The sequence below is a fragment of the Caretta caretta genome, chromosome 28 (genome assembly GCF_965140235.1).
Source record: "Caretta caretta isolate rCarCar2 chromosome 28, rCarCar1.hap1, whole genome shotgun sequence".
NCBI lineage: Eukaryota > Metazoa > Chordata > Testudines > Cheloniidae > Caretta > Caretta caretta.
This window is the reverse complement of record NC_134233.1, coordinates 328,943-346,079: the sequence shown is the minus strand read 5'-3', so window position 1 is coordinate 346,079 and position 17,137 is coordinate 328,943. Positions and strand designations below refer to the sequence as shown.

General features: G+C 65.6%; 3 protein-coding genes across 4 annotated transcripts in view; 1 reads left to right on the top strand and 2 right to left on the bottom strand.

Annotated features, from left to right (window-relative positions):
• Positions 1-2,273, bottom strand: part of LOC142070310 (paired immunoglobulin-like type 2 receptor alpha) — a 7,698-nt gene extending 5,425 nt beyond the window's left edge. Inside the window, exons 1-3 of the mRNA XM_075123878.1 lie at positions 2,073-2,273; positions 953-1,327; positions 171-341 (exon numbers count right to left, since the gene is read on the bottom strand). Of these exons, the coding sequence (XP_074979979.1) occupies positions 171-341; positions 953-1,327; positions 2,073-2,130 (604 nt within the window). The 5' untranslated portion in view covers positions 2,131-2,273. The remainder of the gene's footprint in view (positions 1-170; positions 342-952; positions 1,328-2,072) is intronic.
• Positions 2,274-3,544: 1,271 nt separating this feature from the next.
• Positions 3,545-8,381, top strand: LOC125629655 (paired immunoglobulin-like type 2 receptor alpha). Of its 2 annotated transcripts, none has more exons than XM_075123879.1 (3): positions 3,545-3,613; positions 7,343-7,717; positions 8,136-8,381. In XM_075123879.1, the coding sequence occupies exons 1-3, from the start codon at positions 3,568-3,570 to the stop codon at positions 8,351-8,353; spliced, it is 639 nt and encodes a 212-aa protein (XP_074979980.1). In that variant the 5' UTR covers positions 3,545-3,567; the 3' UTR covers positions 8,354-8,381. The 2 variants fall into 2 exon arrangements, with proteins under 2 accessions (XP_074979980.1, XP_048690995.2); XM_048835038.2 differs by having other exon boundaries at positions 7,993-8,381.
• A 2,240-nt stretch (positions 8,382-10,621) lies between these two features.
• On the bottom strand, positions 10,622-16,141 carry PVRIG (PVR related immunoglobulin domain containing). The gene is made up of 5 exons (XM_048835036.2): positions 15,707-16,141; positions 14,890-15,246; positions 12,722-12,869; positions 12,206-12,251; positions 10,622-11,490 (listed from the first exon to the last, which is right to left on the bottom strand). Exons 1-5 carry the CDS (start codon positions 15,765-15,767, stop codon positions 11,239-11,241), a joined length of 864 nt encoding a protein of 287 aa, XP_048690993.2. The 5' UTR covers positions 15,768-16,141; the 3' UTR covers positions 10,622-11,238.
• Positions 16,142-17,137: the final 996 nt, after the last annotated feature.

Below are 17,137 nucleotides of genomic sequence, written 5' to 3'. Positions count from 1 at the left end.
TTCGGCTCACACCTTACTGCCCGTGTCACACGCCCGGCAGGGGTCCGCACACACGTGCCGGACACGCCCGGGGAATTTCCCACAATGCCTTGGGCGAGTACCCGGCGGCTCCCTTGGGGCAGGCGGTGCATGTCCCCCCCGCCCAGCCGCTCCCCCAGGGGTGCCGGTACCTGGTCTCTTCCGGGCGCCGTACACAGCCAGTCCGATGATCCCGGCCAGCAGGACGGCCCCCGCCAGCGCCCCCCCAATCACCGGGGCTGCCCCCTGCCCGGCTGGCCGCTGCGTCGCGCCTTGGGTCATCGTCCGCTCCGTGGAGGGGGCGTGCGTCGCCGAGGCTTGGGCTGGGAGTGAGACCAAGGGGGGGTGTTAGGTCAAGGCGTGGCCCCTCGCCCACGTGTGTGCACAGCCAGGGGGACACACTCGCACACACACACGCTCTGGCTCTCGCACGTTTGCCATCTCGCACACACACACTCGCTCGCTCACACGCTTGTGCTTTCCACGCCCAGACACCCTCAGCCAAGCTCACACCCGCCGCCCGGCCCAGACACATGCTCATTTTGAAACATGCATGTTTGCACACACACACTCACGCTTGCACACTTGCTGACGCTGCGGCTCTGACACGTTCCCACACACTCATTTACACACACACATTCACTCATCAACACGCCCAGCTGCTGCGGGATGGGGCCAGGGGCCGGCCCAGGAAACGGGACGCCCAGGTGGACGGAGCAAGGACGCAGCCAGGGACGGGAAGGGATCTCGGTGGGGGAGCCCCTGAGCTCCAGCCATGGGGTGCCGTGCATTCGGGGTGCAGCACGCAGGGAACCGGGAACGCACAGAGAGTCTCAGGGCTGGGGGTGGGTGGGGGATTTGCCAGGGCACAGGAGGGTGTGAAGCTGGGGGTAGGAGCAGGCGAGATGGGGGAAGCCAGGGCATGGGGGGGCACCTGTCACCGTGAGCTGGGTCCCAGGGTGACAGCGCCATTGCTCCCATTGGCCGTTGTTCTTCCGCACCGTGATGTGGCAGACGTACTCTCCAGCGTCCGACTCCTGCAGCCGGTTGATGCAGATTGAGGCCGTTCGGCTCCCCCGTGGGTCCCCGACCAGGACGATGCGGCCCCCGTAATCCGGGCGGGTGAATCTCTCGGTGTGATTGTAGATAAACTGGCCATGGAACCCGAGTCTCCAGTAAACCCGGAGGTCCTGCAGCGGCTCGATCTCACGGGGGTAGGTGAAGTTGCAGGGCAGGGTGACGGAGCCCCCGGCCAGCGCCGACAGGGACTCGGGCTGGGTTATCTGGTACCGGGGATCCTGAGCAGCCGCTGCAAAGACCCCCAGAGACACAATCCCGTCACCACGGCCGGCCCGGGGTCCCAGCCGCAGCCAGCGGGGAGCAGAGGGGACCCCCGCAACCTGGGCAATAGTGAAGGCAGGATTTATTATTAGTTGTTGGTATCGAGGTCGTGCCTGGGGGCTGCCACCGGGTGCCCATTGTGCCAAGCAGCCGGTGCTGGGCCCTGTCCCAGATCAGAGCCACGACTAGCTGGCTCCTTCTGCAGGGGGACGAGAGGCCGGGGAAGATGGGCCTCTGGAGAAGCCAATAGACTGGAGGAGATGAGCCCCTGGGGAAGCCGGGAGGCCGGGGGAGATGGGCCCTTGGGGAAGCCGGGAGGCTGGAGCAGATGGGCCCTTGGGGAAGCCGGGAGGCCGGGGCAGATGGGCCCCTGGGGAAGCCGGGCGGTCAGGGGAGATGGGCCCCTGGGGAAGCTGGGAGGCTGGAGGAGATGGGCCTCTGGAGAAGCCAGGAGACTGGGGGAGATGAGCCCCTGGGGAAGCCGGGAGGCCGGGGCAGATGGGCCCCTGGGGAAGCCGGGAGGTCGGGGGAGATGAGCTCCTGGGGAAGTCGGGAGGTCAGGGGAGATGAGCCCCTGGGGAAGTCGGGAGGCCGGGGCAGATGGGCCCCTGGGGAAGCCGGGAGGTCAGGGGAGATGAGCCCCTGGGGAAGCCGGGAGGCCTGGGCAGATGGGCCCCTGCCCTGGGGATTCGGTGCCGGCCGAACACACCCACCTGCAAGCAGGATCCCCGCCAGGAGCAGCAGGGCTGGGTGTCCCGGTGGCAGCAGCATCTCTGGGGTGCGCGGGGCTGGGCCTCTGGCTGCCCGGAGCTCCGGCCACCCTGCCCAGCACCCTCTGACCAGGGCGGGGGCCGGACACAAGCTGGAGAACAGGACGTGGGAGCCGGTTGCAATGCTGCGAGGAGGAAGCCGAGGGAGGCGGGTGGTGGGGGGGGGGAGAAATTGGGCAATTGGGCCCAGAGCAGACCAGTCACTTCCCCTCCACTACCAGCCCTGTGGTCAGAGCTTCCCAGCCGCCCCCTGCCCCCGCAGCTGTGGGGCGGGCAGTGGGGTGCAGGGCCAGGTGTCATTTGGGGGACGGCGGCTGCAGGGGGCTTGTAGGGTGCAAGGGGGCTGGAGGACATGGGGGAATCCATGGGGCCTGCATAATTGGGTGGGGGGCTGCAGGGGGGGCATGGGAACTTGGGGGGGGAGGGATGCTGGAGCTGTGGGGGAGGAGCTGCACTATAATTAGCTGCTCCAGTTCCCCTTTTCCCACTTCCCAGTGGCTCAGCCGGACCCGCAGAGGAACAAGCGTCTCTGAGCCGGGGTACACCCCCCACCCCCGCCGGAGGGGGTGTGGTGAAGCGGGACTGTTCTTCATGTTTCCTCTGAATAGGGGGGGTGCCTCAGTTTCCCCTAGGCAGTTCTTAAGTCTCTAGGGGGTGGAGTAAGGGCAGGGGTGGGCAGGGGTCTGGACACAGAGAATGGCCGACATCCTGTTTCCTGGCCACGGATGGCCTGGGCCCTTCCCCCCTGCGAGGTGAGAGCTAAAGGGTTGGAGAACAAAGGGATCCGGTGACCTCCTGGCCCGGGAAAGGGGCAAAGCCCAGAGGAGGAGGGGCTGGGGGGAGTTTCAGTTGGGGGCTGGCTGGGACATGGAGTGAAGGGCAGACGGGGTTGTCTGGCTCACTGCCCCCCAGAATGGACCCGGCTGAGGGGTCCCGTTCTCTGCACCTACAAGTTCTGTGTTAGACCCTGTTCCTGTCGTCTAATAAACCTTCTGTGTTACTGGCTGGCTGAGAGTCCCGTCTGACTGCGGAGTTGGGGGGCAGGACCCTCTGGCTGCCCCAGGACCCCGCCTGGGCGGACTCACTGCGGGAAGCGCACGGAGGGCCAGAGGAGGCTGAATGCTCCGAGGTCAGAGCCAGGAAGGGGGAGGCCGGGGGAGCTGTGTGTCCTGCAGACAGTCCCTCCCCCCCCCCTCCCCCCCCCCCCCCCCCCCCGGCCCCGCTCTAACCCACCAGCCCCCACTCCCCTTCCATAGCCAGGAAGAGAACCCAGGAGTCCTGACATGTGCACCTCCGCCCCCGCAGTGTCTCATAGGCCCAGGGCAGGGTGAGGATTTCACACAGGAAGGGCCAAGGTGTCACCAGCTTCCTCAAGTGAGCAACGAGGGGTGTGGGGGGGAGCAGAACCGGTGGGGCCAGAGTCTCCTGCAGTGGGGCCATGAGCGGGGAGCTTCTGATGCTGATGCTGCTGCCCCTGGCGGGGGGTGAGTGCCCTGGGGCGGGATGCAGGGGGGCACAGAACTGGGCACGGCCCATAGTCACTGGCCAGACCCGAACAGCAGGAGGTGATGGGGCACAGGGAGGGGTTGGCTGGGGCAGGGGAAGGGGGCGGGGGGCACGGGGAGAGGCCGGCTGGGGCAGGGGAATGGGCGGGGGGCACGGGGAGGGGCCGGCTGGGGCAGGGGAATGGGGCGGGGGGCACGGGAGGGGCCGGCTGGGGCAGGGGAAGGGGGCGGGGGCACGGGGAGGGGCCGGCTGGGGCAGGGGAATGGGGCGGGGGCACGGGGAGGGGCCGGCTGGGGCAGGGGAAGGGGGTGGGGGGCACGGGGAGGGGCCGGCTGGGGCAGGGGAATGGGGTGGGGGCACAGGGAGGGTGTCACGGAGTCCCCGGGCGATGCTCTGGAACTGCTCCCCATGAAGCCAGTCAGGACTCTGGGGCAGTCGCCTTTCTGCGAGCAGCCTGTCTTCAGGACACGCAGCTCACACAGCTTCCACCTTCCTGGGTCTGACCTCGGAGCATTCAGCCTCCTCTGCCCCTCCGTGCGCTTCCCCAGCGAGTCCGCTCAGGCGGGGTCCTGGGGAAGCCAGAGGGTCCTGCCCCCCAACTTCGCAGTCAGACGGACTCTCAGCCAGCCAGTAAAACAGAAGGTTTATTAGACGACAGGAACATGGTCTAACACAGAGCTTGTAGGTGCAGAGAACCGGACCCCTCAGCTGGGTCCATTTTGGGGGGCAGTGAGCCAGACAACCCCGTCTGCCCTTCACTCCATGTCCCAGCCAGCCCCAAACTGAAAACCCCTCCAGCCCCTCCTCCTCTGGGCTTTGTCCCTTTCCCGGGCCAGGAGGTCACCGGATTCCTTTGTTCTCCAACCCTTTAGCTCTCACCTTGCAGGGGGGGAAGGGCCCAGGCCATCAGTTGCCAGGAAACAGGGTGTCGGCCATTCTCTCTGTCCAGACCCCTGCACACACCTGCCCTCTAGGGCTCTGCAATGATCCTACACCCTTACCCCACCCCCTAGATACTTAAGAACTGCATAGGGGAAACTGAGGCACACCCACAATATTCGGAGGAAACATTAAGAACTGTCCCACTTCGTCACAGAGGGGCTGGCTGGGGTGGGGTGAATAGGGAGGGGGCACAGGGTGGGCCTGGCTGGGGCAGGGGAATGGGGTGGGGAGCACAGGGAGGCGCTGGCTGGGGCAGGGGAATGGGGTGGGGGCACAGGGAGGGGCTGGCTGGGGCAGGGGAATGGGGAGGGGGGCACAGGGAGGGGCTGGCTGGGGCAGGGGAATGGGGTGGGAGGCACAGGGAGGGGCTGGCTGGGGCCGGGGAATGGGGAGGGGGCACAGGAGGGCCTGGCTGGGCAGGGGAATGGGGAGGGGGGCACAGGGAGGGGCGGGCTGGGGCAGGGGAATGGGGTCGGGGCACAGGGAGGGCCTGGCTGGGGCACGGGAATGGGGTGGGGGGCACAGGGAGGGCCTGGCTGGGGCAGGGGAATGGGGTCGGGGCACAGGGAGGGCCTGGCTGGGGCAGGGAATGGGGTGGGGGCACAGGGAGGGGCTGGCTGGGCAGGGAATGGGGAGGGGGCAGGGGAATGGGGAGGGGGGCACAGGGAGGGCCTGGCTGGGGCAGGGGAATAGGATGGGGGGCATGGGGAGGGCCGGCTGAGGCAGGGGAATGGGGTGGGGACACAGGGAGGGGCTGGCTGAAGCAGGGGAATGGGGCGGGGGGCACGGGGAGGGGCCGGCTGGGGCAGGGGAAGGGGGCGGGGGGCACGGGGAGGGGCCGGCTGGGGCAGGGGAATGGGGCGGGGGCACGGGGAGGGGCCGGCTGGGGCAGGGGAATGGGGCGGGGGCACGGGGAGGGGCCGGCTGGGGCAGGGGAAGGGGGTGGGGGGCACGGGGAGGGGCCGGCTGGGGCAGGGGAAGGGGGCGGGGGGCACGGGGAGGGGCCGGCTGGGGCAGGGGAATGGGGCGGGGGGCACGGGGAGGGGCCGGCTGGGGCAGGGGAAGGGGGTGGGGGGCACGGGGAGGGGCCGGCTGGGGCAGGGGAATGGGGTGGGGGGCACAGGGAGGGTGTCACGGAGTTCCTGGGCGATGCTCTGGAACTGCTCCCCATGAAGCCAGTCAGGACTCTGGGGCAGTCGCCTTTCTGTGAGCAGCCTGTCTGCAGGACACACAGCTCACACAGCTTCCACCTTCCTGGGTCTGACCTCGGAGCATTCAGCATCCTCTGCCCCTCCGTGCGCTTCCCCCAGCGAGTCCGCTCAGGCGGGGTCCTGGGGAAGCCAGAGGGTCCTGCCCCCCAACTTCGCAGTCAGACGGGACTCTCAGCCAGCCAGTAAAACAGAAGGTTTATTAGACGACAGGAACATGGTCTAACACAGAGCTTGTAGGTGCAGAGAACCGGACCCCTCAGCTGGGTCCATTTTGGGGGGCAGTGAGCCAGACAACCACGTCTGCACTTCACTCCATGTCCCAGCCAGCCCCAAACTGAAAACCCCCTCCAGCCCCTCCTCCTCTGGGCTTTGTCCCTTTCCCGGGCCAGGAGGTCACCGGATTCCTTTGTTCTCCAACCCTTTAGCTCTCACCTTGCAGGGGGGGAAGGGCCCAGGCCATCAGTTGCCAGGAAACAGGGTGTCGGCCATTCTCTCTGTCCAGACCCCTGCACACACCTGCCCTCTAGGGCTCTGCAATGATCCTACACCCTTACCCCACCCCCTAGATACTTAAGAACTGCATAGGGGAAACTGAGGCACACCCACAATATTCGGAGGAAACATTAAGAACTGTCCCACTTCGTCACAGAGGGGCTGGCTGGGGTGGGGTGAATAGGGAGGGGGCACAGGGTGGGCCTGGCTGGGGCAGGGGAATGGGGTGGGGAGCACAGGGAGGCGCTGGCTGGGGCAGGGGAATGGGGTGGGGGCACAGGGAGGGGCTGGCTGGGGCAGGGGAATGGGGAGGGGGGCACAGGGAGGGGCTGGCTGGGGCAGGGGAATGGGGTGGGAGGCACAGGGAGGGGCTGGCTGGGGCCGGGGAATGGGGAGGGGGCACAGGGAGGGCCTGGCTGGGGCAGGGGAATGGGGAGGGGGGCACAGGGAGGGGCGGGCTGGGGCAGGGGAATGGGGTCGGGGCACAGGGAGGGCCTGGCTGGGGCACGGGAATGGGGTGGGGGGCACAGGGAGGGCCTGGCTGGGGCAGGGGAATGGGGTCGGGGCACAGGGAGGGCCTGGCTGGGGCAGGGGAATGGGGTGGGGGGCACAGGGAGGGGCTGGCTGGGGCAGGGGAATGGGGAGGGGGCAGGGGAATGGGGAGGGGGGCACAGGGAGGGCCTGGCTGGGGCAGGGGAATAGGATGGGGGGCATGGGGAGGGGCCGGCTGAGGCAGGGGAATGGGGTGGGGACACAGGGAGGGGCTGGCTGAAGCAGGGGAATGGGGTGGGGGGCACAGGGAGGGGCTGGCTGGGGCAGGGGAATGGGGAGGGGGGCACAGGGAGGGACTGGCTGGGGCAGGGGAATGGGGAGGGGGGCACAGGGAGGGGCGGGCTGGGGCAGGGGAATGGTGTGGGGGGTCAGGGGCTGGGCTGGCTCCATGCAGTGTGGGGGCTGGAAGGGGGCTGGAAGGGGGCTGGGGGCATTTGCGCCCCGCTGGCTGCGGCTGGGACCCCGGGGCCGGCCGCGGTGACGGGATTGTGTCTCTGGGGGTCTTTGCAGCGGCTGCTCAGGATCCCCGGTACCAGATAACCCAGCCCGGGTACCTATCGGCGCCGGCCGGGGGCTCCGTCACCCTGCCCTGCAACTTCACCTACCCCCGTGAGATCGAGCCGCTGCAGGACCTCCGGGTTTACTGGAGACTCGGGTTCTTTGGCCAGTTTATCTACAATCACACCGAGAGATTCACCCGCCCGGATTACGGGGGCCGCATCGTCCTGGTCGGGGACCCACGGGGGAGCCGAATGGCCTCGATCCGCATCGCCCGGCTGTGGGTGTTGGACGCCGGAGTGTACGTCTGCCACATCACGGTGCGGAAGAACAATGGCCAATGGGAGCAATGGCGCCATCACCCTGGGACCCAGCTCACGGTGACAGGTGAGAGGGGATGGACCGTGGGGGGCACCGCGATGCTGCGGGGGGGGGGGGAGAGAGAGCTGCTACTGGGCACAGATCCCGCACATCCAGGAGCAGGGGGGCGTGGGGTCTCACATATCCAGGGGGCAGAAAAGGGTAACAGGGACCCCCCATATCCGGAGGGCTGGGGGGGAAGGGGTCACTGCACCCTTCGAGCCAGGGAGCGGGTGGGTTTAGGGGGACAGAGTTTCCCAGGGGAGCCCGGACTCACCCGCTGTCCCCTGCTCCCTCCCCAGGGCGGGAAGCTCCCAGCCCCACGGACAGCACGTGGCACCGAGAAATGGTCACAACTAGAGCGGCGGGTGCGGGGAGAACCTGCCCCTGGTGCATCGACACCGTTCACCTCGTCCTTATCGGCCTTGTCCTGGTGCTTTCCAAGGCCGGCATCTGCTTCGTGGTCTTTGCCCTGGGCCGGCGGCGGGGCTGGGGTCACGGCCCACAGAGCGTCACCGGGCGGGTGTCCGGGAGCGACGCACCATCGGCGTCAGGATTCAAACTCACCTGCCTGGCGCAGAGCTCTCCGCCAGGCATCCCGGGGGAATGACACCGTCCAGCAGCTGTAGAATGGTTGTTATCCTCCAGCAAAATACCCGCTAGCAAGAGCAGAGCGGCATGGATAGCGTGCATGGGGGTCAGGGGGAGTGTGGGGATAGATAGGGGGGTGGGGGATAGATAGATAGATGGGGGGGGTGACATTGCACTCCATATGCTTTTATGAAAATATGCTAATGAGTGTGAATATAATGTCGCTGGAATATGCGTCATGCAAAAGGTCCCTTGTGCGGTATCATGAGAAAGCTTGTGAGCTACGGAGTGTGGTCGTCCTGTTTGTGTGAATGCATCACTCTTGTATCTGAAGCTAGAAGCATGAAGTATAACTCCGGGGTCCTACGGTACTGATGCGAAGGGTGGGCCGTTAATGGTGGTTGGGAATCTGGATGGCGCCCGTCGGCCAGGACACTTGGCTGTAGAGGGCTCTGTTTGCGGGCAGGCCTCCCTGTGAGCCAGGCCAGGAAGAACGGAGGCTTGGGGGTCTCACGGGACCTGTCACCATGTCCCCTGGTGCTGGAATCCATCTTATACCTGGGGCTTTGCCATTGAGATGGGGGGCTGGGGACCCAGAAAGACAAAAAATTCCCGCCTTGTGCCAAAGCTATAGAAGGGGGTGGAGCAGGACAAAGGGGGCCGGTCGTGAGAAATCCCCTAGTGACCACCTGAGCCGGAACAAGGGCTGCACCAGGGGGAAGCTTTGGGCCCAGACGAGGAAGGAGGCCGGTCTGCGAAGAAGCTTATTGGAGCATCTCGGGTTTTATCTGTAATCCGTTTCCTACTGTATTAGGCTTAGACGTGCGTGTTTTTGTTTTATTTTGCTTGGTCACTTACTCTGTTCTGTCTGTTATTACTTGGAAGCACTTAAATCCTACTTTTCATACTTAATAAAATCACTTTTGCTTATCAATTAACCCAGAGTAAGTAATTAATACCTGGGGCAGCAAACAGCTGTGCATCTCTCTCTATCAGTGTTACAGAGGGCCGACAGTTTATGAATTTACTCCATATAAGATTTATACAGAGTAAAACGGATTGATTTGGGGTTTGGGTCCCATTGGGAGCTGGGTGTCTGGGTGCTGGAGACAGGAACACTTCTTAAGCGGTACTCAGTTAAGCCTGCAGCTTTGGGGGCGTGGACCAGACCCGGGGTCCATGATTGCCGCAGGCTGGCGTGTCTGGCTCAACAAGGCAGGGGTCTGGAGTCCCAAGCTGGCAGGGAAAACGGGCTCCGAGGTAATTTCAGCACGTCGGGTGACAGTCCCAAGGGGGTCTCGGTGACCCCACCCGTCACAGGGTGGATGGGGATAGCTAGATAGATAGCAGATGTGTATGGGATGGACAGACAGACAGCTACTCTCTCTGTGTCCCGCATGAGGCCTTTGCAGAAGCCCTGCATTCAGTGACACGCACGTAACTCGCCTCGTGCCCACCCGTCTGATTGAAGCCGCCCCCCTCCCGCTTGGTCCAGCTCTGCCTCCCGCTCCCATCCCCCGCAGCGCTTGGGAATCTCCCAGAATGCACTGCAGGGGCGCTGGTACCCTGCCCCCACCAGCAAAGAACGCGGTGGCGGGAGGGGGGTGCAGGGAGGTGGCGTCAGCCCCCGCCCTGCTGCTGTTACCGAATAAAGCGCCCGCCCCCCGGCCGAGAGAGCAGATCAAGCAGCCTGTTTATCTGTAGGACCTACAGGAACGGGGGGGGGCCTTGCAGAGAGCGGTCTTGCCCCCGGGCTTTTGGGCCCCGGGAAAGGGCGGGCGGGCAGCTGGCCGACAGACAGAAAGCGACGGACGGACGCTCAGCGCTGCGGCGGGGTGAAGCCGGCCACCACCACAGGACACAACACGGCAGGAGCATCTTCACACCCCGGGGCCAGGGCAGGAAACCACCGCTGCTGAGGCCCTGCTCTGAAGCGGACCCAGGTGTTCGGGGCTGGGGGCGGGGCAGCTGGCACCTCCCAGGAACTGGGGCGAGATCATCCCCTGCGAGCCGGGGCCCCTCACACCCCGGGTGCCACAGAGGGGTGGGGAATCGGCTTCTCCGGGCGTCGCACGAGGGCATGAAAGTGCGACCCTGGCCTGGCACCGGGAGGGGACGGCTCTCACGGTCTCTTGGAGGAACTGTCAGTGGGGCCAGACCCCCGAGGGGTCTCCCCCTTCCTCCAGGGTGGGCTTCACCGCCTCCTCAGGCCTGCAGCCCCCAGCCCCTGCTCCCGGTCCCGAGCTTTGGTCCCAGGCAGACGGACCCTGGGGGCGCCTGGCCCGCGGGGCAGGGATCAACGCCCCTCGCCCGGCCTTTGCAGTGACATTCACACGCCGCTGTCGGACCAGCCGGGTTTATTACCGAATAAAGCACCCGCCCCCCGGCCGAGAGAGCGAATCAAGCAGTCTGTTTCTCTGTAGGACCTACAGGAACGGGGCGGGGGGGCTCGCAGAGACCGGTTCTTCCCCCCCAAGCGGTTTATCTGTGGGGAACAGAGAGGTTCAGCCCAGCCCGTCTGGGTTACCCAGAGCCCGGCCAGGCTCAGTTCTCGGCTCTCCGGCTGCGCCCACCCGGCCGGCTCCCTGCGGGCGGGGGCCATTCGTGGCCGCTTGGTGCTAGGTACCAAATGTCCCGGTGACTGGCTTTGCCATTGTCTCCAGAGACCCGAGACAGCCAGGCGCCGGTTCCCTGTGTCGGGCCCAGCTCGAGAGCGAGCCCCTTTTCCAACCCCAGTATAGGGGAAACTGAGGCACACACAGTCTTCATAGAAAACGTTACAGAAAATTCCCATCCTGTCACAACGGCTCCGGGGCGGGCGGCACCGGGAGGGGTCAGCTCCAGCCGTGGGGTCCCGCGCGTGGCACGCGGGGTGGACAGCGTCCTGTCTTCGCAGAGCAGGGGACGGTCCCTCAAGCTTTGCGGTGGGCCGAGTCCCGAGGGGAAGGAAGCCAGTGTCAGGTCCTGTGACGGCGGCCCGGGCACTGCTCCTCACGCCCCTGCACCCAGCGTGTGGCCCTGCTCTGCCCCGGGCCCTGACCCGTGTCCCGGCCAGGCTGGGGGGGCAGTGGGGGGGGCAAGGGGCCCCCGTGGGCTCTTGCGCTGGGCTGGGGGGTGAAGTAGTCCAAGTTGATGAGCACGTAGGGGGTGGAGAAAGAGTTGTGCTGGCCCGGCAGCCCCTGCTGCACCCACAGAGCCATGGGGGTCTCCTGGTGATGCAAGAAGAGCATTAGGGAGGGGGACCTGCCCCATGTACCACTCCCCCTAGGGCAGAGCCCCCCACTGCACCCTGCCAGAAACCCCAGACACCTGCGGAGTCCTGCCCCCCACTGAGACTACAACTCCCAGCATGCAATGGAAGCCGAGCTGGGGGCTGCCATGGAGCAGGGCATCCCGCTGCACCATGGGATACGTAGTCCCAGGGGTTGCCGTGATGGATGCTCCCGAGGCCAGGGTCTGTGTGCTGGGGGGCTCAGGCCGCAGCCCGGACCCCGTGCCCCACGGGGGCCCTGCAGGGCCCAGGCGGTGGGGGCAGGGCAGGGGTGGGTCTGAGCCGAGCGGCAGGCGAGGAACTGAAACCAGGGGCGGTTTCCTGTTCAGTGATGCTGCTGTTGATGTTTCTCAGCAGGCGTCGAGGGTGACACAGGGTGAACAGATGTGGGGGCTGGGCCCAGCTGCTCTGTCGAGTCCCGGGGCAGGGGGTGGCTAATGCCCATGCCCCTGCCCCCCACGTGGGCTGGCTGGTACTGATCCCATTGCAACCCAGGGGCTGGCTTCACAGTCCCCTCTGCCCCATGGAGGACTGGCCACAGGGCCCTCACTGCCCCAGGCCAGGAGACAATGTGCACAAGGTGTCCCCCTACCCCATCGGGTCCCCCAGTCCCATCCCACCCCCCAGCCCTGTGGAGAGCAAGGCAGGGTCACCTGAGAGCTGGACAGGCCGGGGTGGGGATGAGAGCCCTTCAGCTTCCTAGAGACAAATAGAGGGGGTACAGTGAGAGAGTGGGGACAGAACCCAGGAGTCCTGGCACCCAGCCCCCCCGCTCTAACCCCCCGAGACCCCCCTCCCCTCCCAGAGCCGGGAAGAGAACCCAGGAGTCCTGGCACCCAGTCCCCACCCTCCCCCTGCTCTAACCCCCGAGACCCCCCTCCCTTCCCAGCGCTGGGGGGAGAACCTAGGAGTCCTGGCTCCCAGCCCCCTCTCCTCCAACCCCCGAGACCCCCCTCTCCTCCCAGTGCCGGCAAGAGAACCCAGGAGTCCTGGCACCCAGCCCCCGCCCCCCCCCCCGCTCTAACCCCCGAGACCACCCTCCCCTCTCAGAGCCGGGGAGAGAACCCAGGAGTCCTGGCTCCCAGCCACCCCCCAAAGGCAGGTGTGTCCAGTCCCCTCCCCTGCTGTGGGGGTTGCTGGCATCGGGGCAGGGGGTCGCTGTCTCCTACCTCCGCCTCCTTGTCCACTCCCGCAGGAGGTACCCCAGCAGCAGGACGCTCCCCAGCAGGAAGACGCCCGCGGCCCCCAGGGTCCCCAGCACGTCGGCGCGCAGGAAGGCGCGGCCCAAGGAGTGGGGGGCCGGGGAGGGGTCAGCGGCTGCGGGGGAGGGAGATGGATTGGAAAGCGTCCAGGGATGGAGAGCATCCAACCATCCCTCCAACTCTCCCTCCGCACCCCGCTTCCATCTGTCCCCATCCCACTTCCATCCTTCCCTCCCTCCGTACCCCACTTCCAACCCCCCAACCATCCCCCACACCCCACTTCCAACCCTCCATCCATCCCTCCGCACCCTGCTTCCATCCTTCCCTCCCTCCCTCTGCAGCCCGCTTCCATCTGTCCCCACCCCACTTCCATCCTTCCCTCCCTCCGCACCCTACTTCCAACCCTCCATCCATCCCCCCACACCCCACTTTCAACCCTCCATCCATCCCTCCGCACCCCACTTCCAACCCTCCCTCCCTCCCTCCCTCCCTCTGCAGCCCGCTTCCATCTGTCCCCACCCCGCTTCCATCCTTCCCTCCCTCCACACCCCACTTCCAACCCTCCATCCATCCCTCTGCACCCCACTTCCAACCCTCCCTCTGCACCCCACTTCCAACCCTCCAACCATCCCCCCACACCCCACTTCCTACCCTCCAACCATCCCCCCACACTCTGCTTCCATCCTTCCCTCCCTCCACACCCCACTTCCATCTGTCCCCACACCGCTTCCATCCTTTCCTCCCTCCGCACCCCACTTCCAACCCTCCATCCATCCCCCCACACCCCACTTCCAACCCTCCATCCATCCCTCCGCACCCTGCTTCCATCCTTCCCTCTCTCCACACCCCACTTCCAACCCTCCCTCCTTCCCTCCGCAGCCCGCTTCCATCTATCCCCACCCCACTTCCATCCCTCCCTCTGCAGCCCGCTTCCATCTGTCCCCACCCCACTTCCATCCCTCCCTCCCTCTGCACCCCACTTCCATCCCTCCCTCTGCACCCCGCTTCCATCTGTCCCCACCCCGCTTCCATCCCTCCCTCCCTCTGCACCCCACTTCCAACCCTCCATCCATCCCCCCACACCCCACTTCCAACCCTCCATCCATCCCTCCGCACCCTGCTTCCATCCTTCCCTCTCTCCACACCCCACTTCCAACCCTCCCTCCTTCCCTCCGCAGCCCGCTTCCATCTATCCCCACCCCACTTCCATCCCTCCCTCTGCAGCCCGCTTCCATCTGTCCCCACCCCACTTCCATCCCTCCCTCCCTCTGCACCCCACTTCCATCCCTCCCTCTGCACCCCGCTTCCATCTGTCCCCACCCCGCTTCCATCCCTCCCTCCCTCTGCACCCCACTTCCAACCCTCCAACCATCCCTCCACACCCCACTTCCATCCCTCCCTCTGCACCCCACTTCCAACCCTCCAACCATCCCCCCACACCCTGCTTCCATCCTTCCCTCCCTCCGCACCCCACTTCCAACCCTCCATCCATCCCTCCGCACCCCACTTCCAACCCTCCCTCCCTCCCTCTGCAGCCCGCTTCCATCTGTCCCCATCCCGCTTCCATCCTTTCCTCCCTCCACACCCCACTTCCAACTCTCCATCCATCCCCCCACACCCCACTTCCAACCCTCCATCCATCCCTCCGCACCCTGCTTCCATCCTTCCCTCTCTCCACACCCCACTTCCAACCCTCCCTCCCTCCCTCTGCAGCCCACTTCCATCTATCCCCACCCCACTTCCATCCCTCCCTCTGCAGCCCGCTTCCATCTGTCCCCACCCCACTTCCATCCCTCCCTCCCTCTGCACCCCACTTCCATCCCTCCCTCTGCACCCCGCTTCCATCTGTCCCCACCCCGCTTCCATCCCTCCCTCCCTCTGCACCCCACTTCCAACCCTCCAACCATCCCCCCACACCCCACTTCCTACCCTCCAACCATCCCCCCACACTCTGCTTCCATCCTTTCCTCCCTCCGCACCCCACTTCCAACCCTCCATCCATCCCCCCACACCCCACTTCCAACCCTCCATCCATCCCTCCGCACCCTGCTTCCACCCTTCCCTCTCTCCACACCCCGCTTCCAGCCCTCCCTCCCTCCCTCCCCACCCACTCTGCCCCCGCCCGCCCCACGCACCGGGCTCCGGGACCAGGACCGGGAGGCACTGCTCCGACACGCCCGAGGGGAAGGTGGAGAACTTGCAGCAGTAACGGGTGCCGTTGTGCTGAAGGTCCAGGCTGGGCACCGTGAGTCCCACCTGCCTGTCGTCGGACACGTTGGTGACCCACAGGCGGCCCTGGACCGCGGGGAGCACGTGGGCCCCGTGCGTGGGGTGCATCACGGCCAGGTCCTCACGGCTCCGGTTCTGCCCCCAGCGCCACCAGCTCACCAGGGTGATGTGCTCCTGGCCCAGGAACTTGCAGTGAAGCTGCAGGGGGGACCCCAGGGCCATGGGGTCCTCGGCCCAGAGCTTCAGCCCTGCCTTGCTGGTCCCTAGTGGGGAGAGAGGAGGGGGGGGTTAGACCCCCTCAGAACCACTGGTCCCCCAGGCTCCCAGCCCCCCATCCTGCTCTAACCCACCAGCCCCCACTCCCCTCCCAGAGCCGGGGACAGAAACCAGGCGTCCTGCCACCCAGCCCCCCCTGCTCTAACCCACCAGCCCCCACTCCCCTCCCAGAGCCGGGAAGAGAACCCAGGCGTCCTGCCACCCAGCCCCCCTGCTCTAACCCACCAGCCCCCACTCCCCTCCCAGAGCCGGGAGAGAACCCAGGAGTCCTGGCTCCCAGCCCCCCCTGCTCTAACCCACCAGCCCCCACTCCCCTCCCAGAGCCGGGGACAGAACCCAGGCGTCCTGGCTCCCAGCCCCCCCCCCAGCTCTAACCCCCAGCCTTCACTGCCCTCCCAGGGCTGGGAGAGAACCCAGGCGTCCTGGCTCCCAGCCCCCTGCTCTGACCGGTGTCCAGGCAGTGGCCGAGGAGCAGGGCCACGAGCAGGAAGCCGCCGGGCCAGGCCATGGCACCGCGGGAGCTCAGAGAACAGCAGTTGCAGCTTTCGCTTCCCCCCTCGCTGGCAAACAGGAAAGCGTCACCTCCCACGCGCGCCCCGGGGCCCTGCCGCGCCAGCCCCACGTCTCTGGCCTCAGAGACAGGCCGGCCGGGGGGACACACGCCCGGCCCCGTGCCAGGCAGGCGAGCCGCAGGTCACCGGGGTCACGCCTGCCTCGCCCCAGCCGGCGTGCCCAGCTCCCGGCGAGGGCGCCATACCCCTCTGTGCTGCTCGGGGACACACACACACACACACACACAGAGCCCAGACCCACACCCCAATGCTCCACACTCCACAATGCAACAAGCAGACAGGTTCCTAGCAAACACCCACAGACACACTGCAGCCCCACCCCACCCCCCAGCGAGATCCACACAATTTGCAATGCAACACACCCCAGCTCCACAAAGCACCAGGCGGGCAGCTCCAGCACCCCCCCTCCACGCACCCCAGAGCCACGCAACACGCCAGGTGCTGGGGACACCCCGCACTGCCAAGCAGCCACCAGAAACACCCACAACAAACTCACAACGCTGCTCAGCGCCCCGTACGCACGCAATGGGTGCACCCAGCCACGGGGACGCAGCCTCTCCGCGTCGGGGGTTGGGTGGGTTTCATATTGGGGTCTCCGAGCCCCCACCCCCAAATGTCCCCCTCACAGCCCAGGGCACCCCCCCACACGTCACGAAAGCCCCTCTGTTTTCAGTCATGTTTTTATTGGACTGAACTGGCAAAGGAGGGGTGGGGGGTCCAGAGTCAGCAGCCAAGCCCAGTGCATGGTGGGATAGTGAAACCTGGTGCATTGTGGGATGGTCAAGGTACAGCAGGTGCATGGTGGGATGGCCAAGCCCAGTGTATTGTGGGATGGCCAAGCCCCATGCACTGTGGGAAGGCCACGCCCGGTGCACGGTGGAAATAACTGGAAGAAAGGGCAAGTTGGCTGTAACGAAAATGGATCCGAAGCTAGGAATTGTAGAAAATTGATAAGGGAAGCGAAGGGACACCTGGAGAAATCCGTGACCAGCAGAGTTAAGGACAAAGAAAGGTGTTTTTAAAAGTACATTAGGAACAAAAAGAAATTCTGAGAATGGTATGGGTCCATTACAAGAGGGAAACGGTAGAATTATCATCAGCAATAATGCAGAGACGGCAGAAGTGTTTAATAATTTTCTCTGTTCTGTATTTGGGAAAAACGGATAACATCATCATGTCACATGATTGCTTAATTTAGATTGATTCTAGTCAGGCTTTTGACATGCCAGGCTCGTACACAAACCAGGGAAACGTGATCTAGAGCCAGTTGCAAAGAGTCGTTGTCAAAGGTTTGTGGTCAAACTGG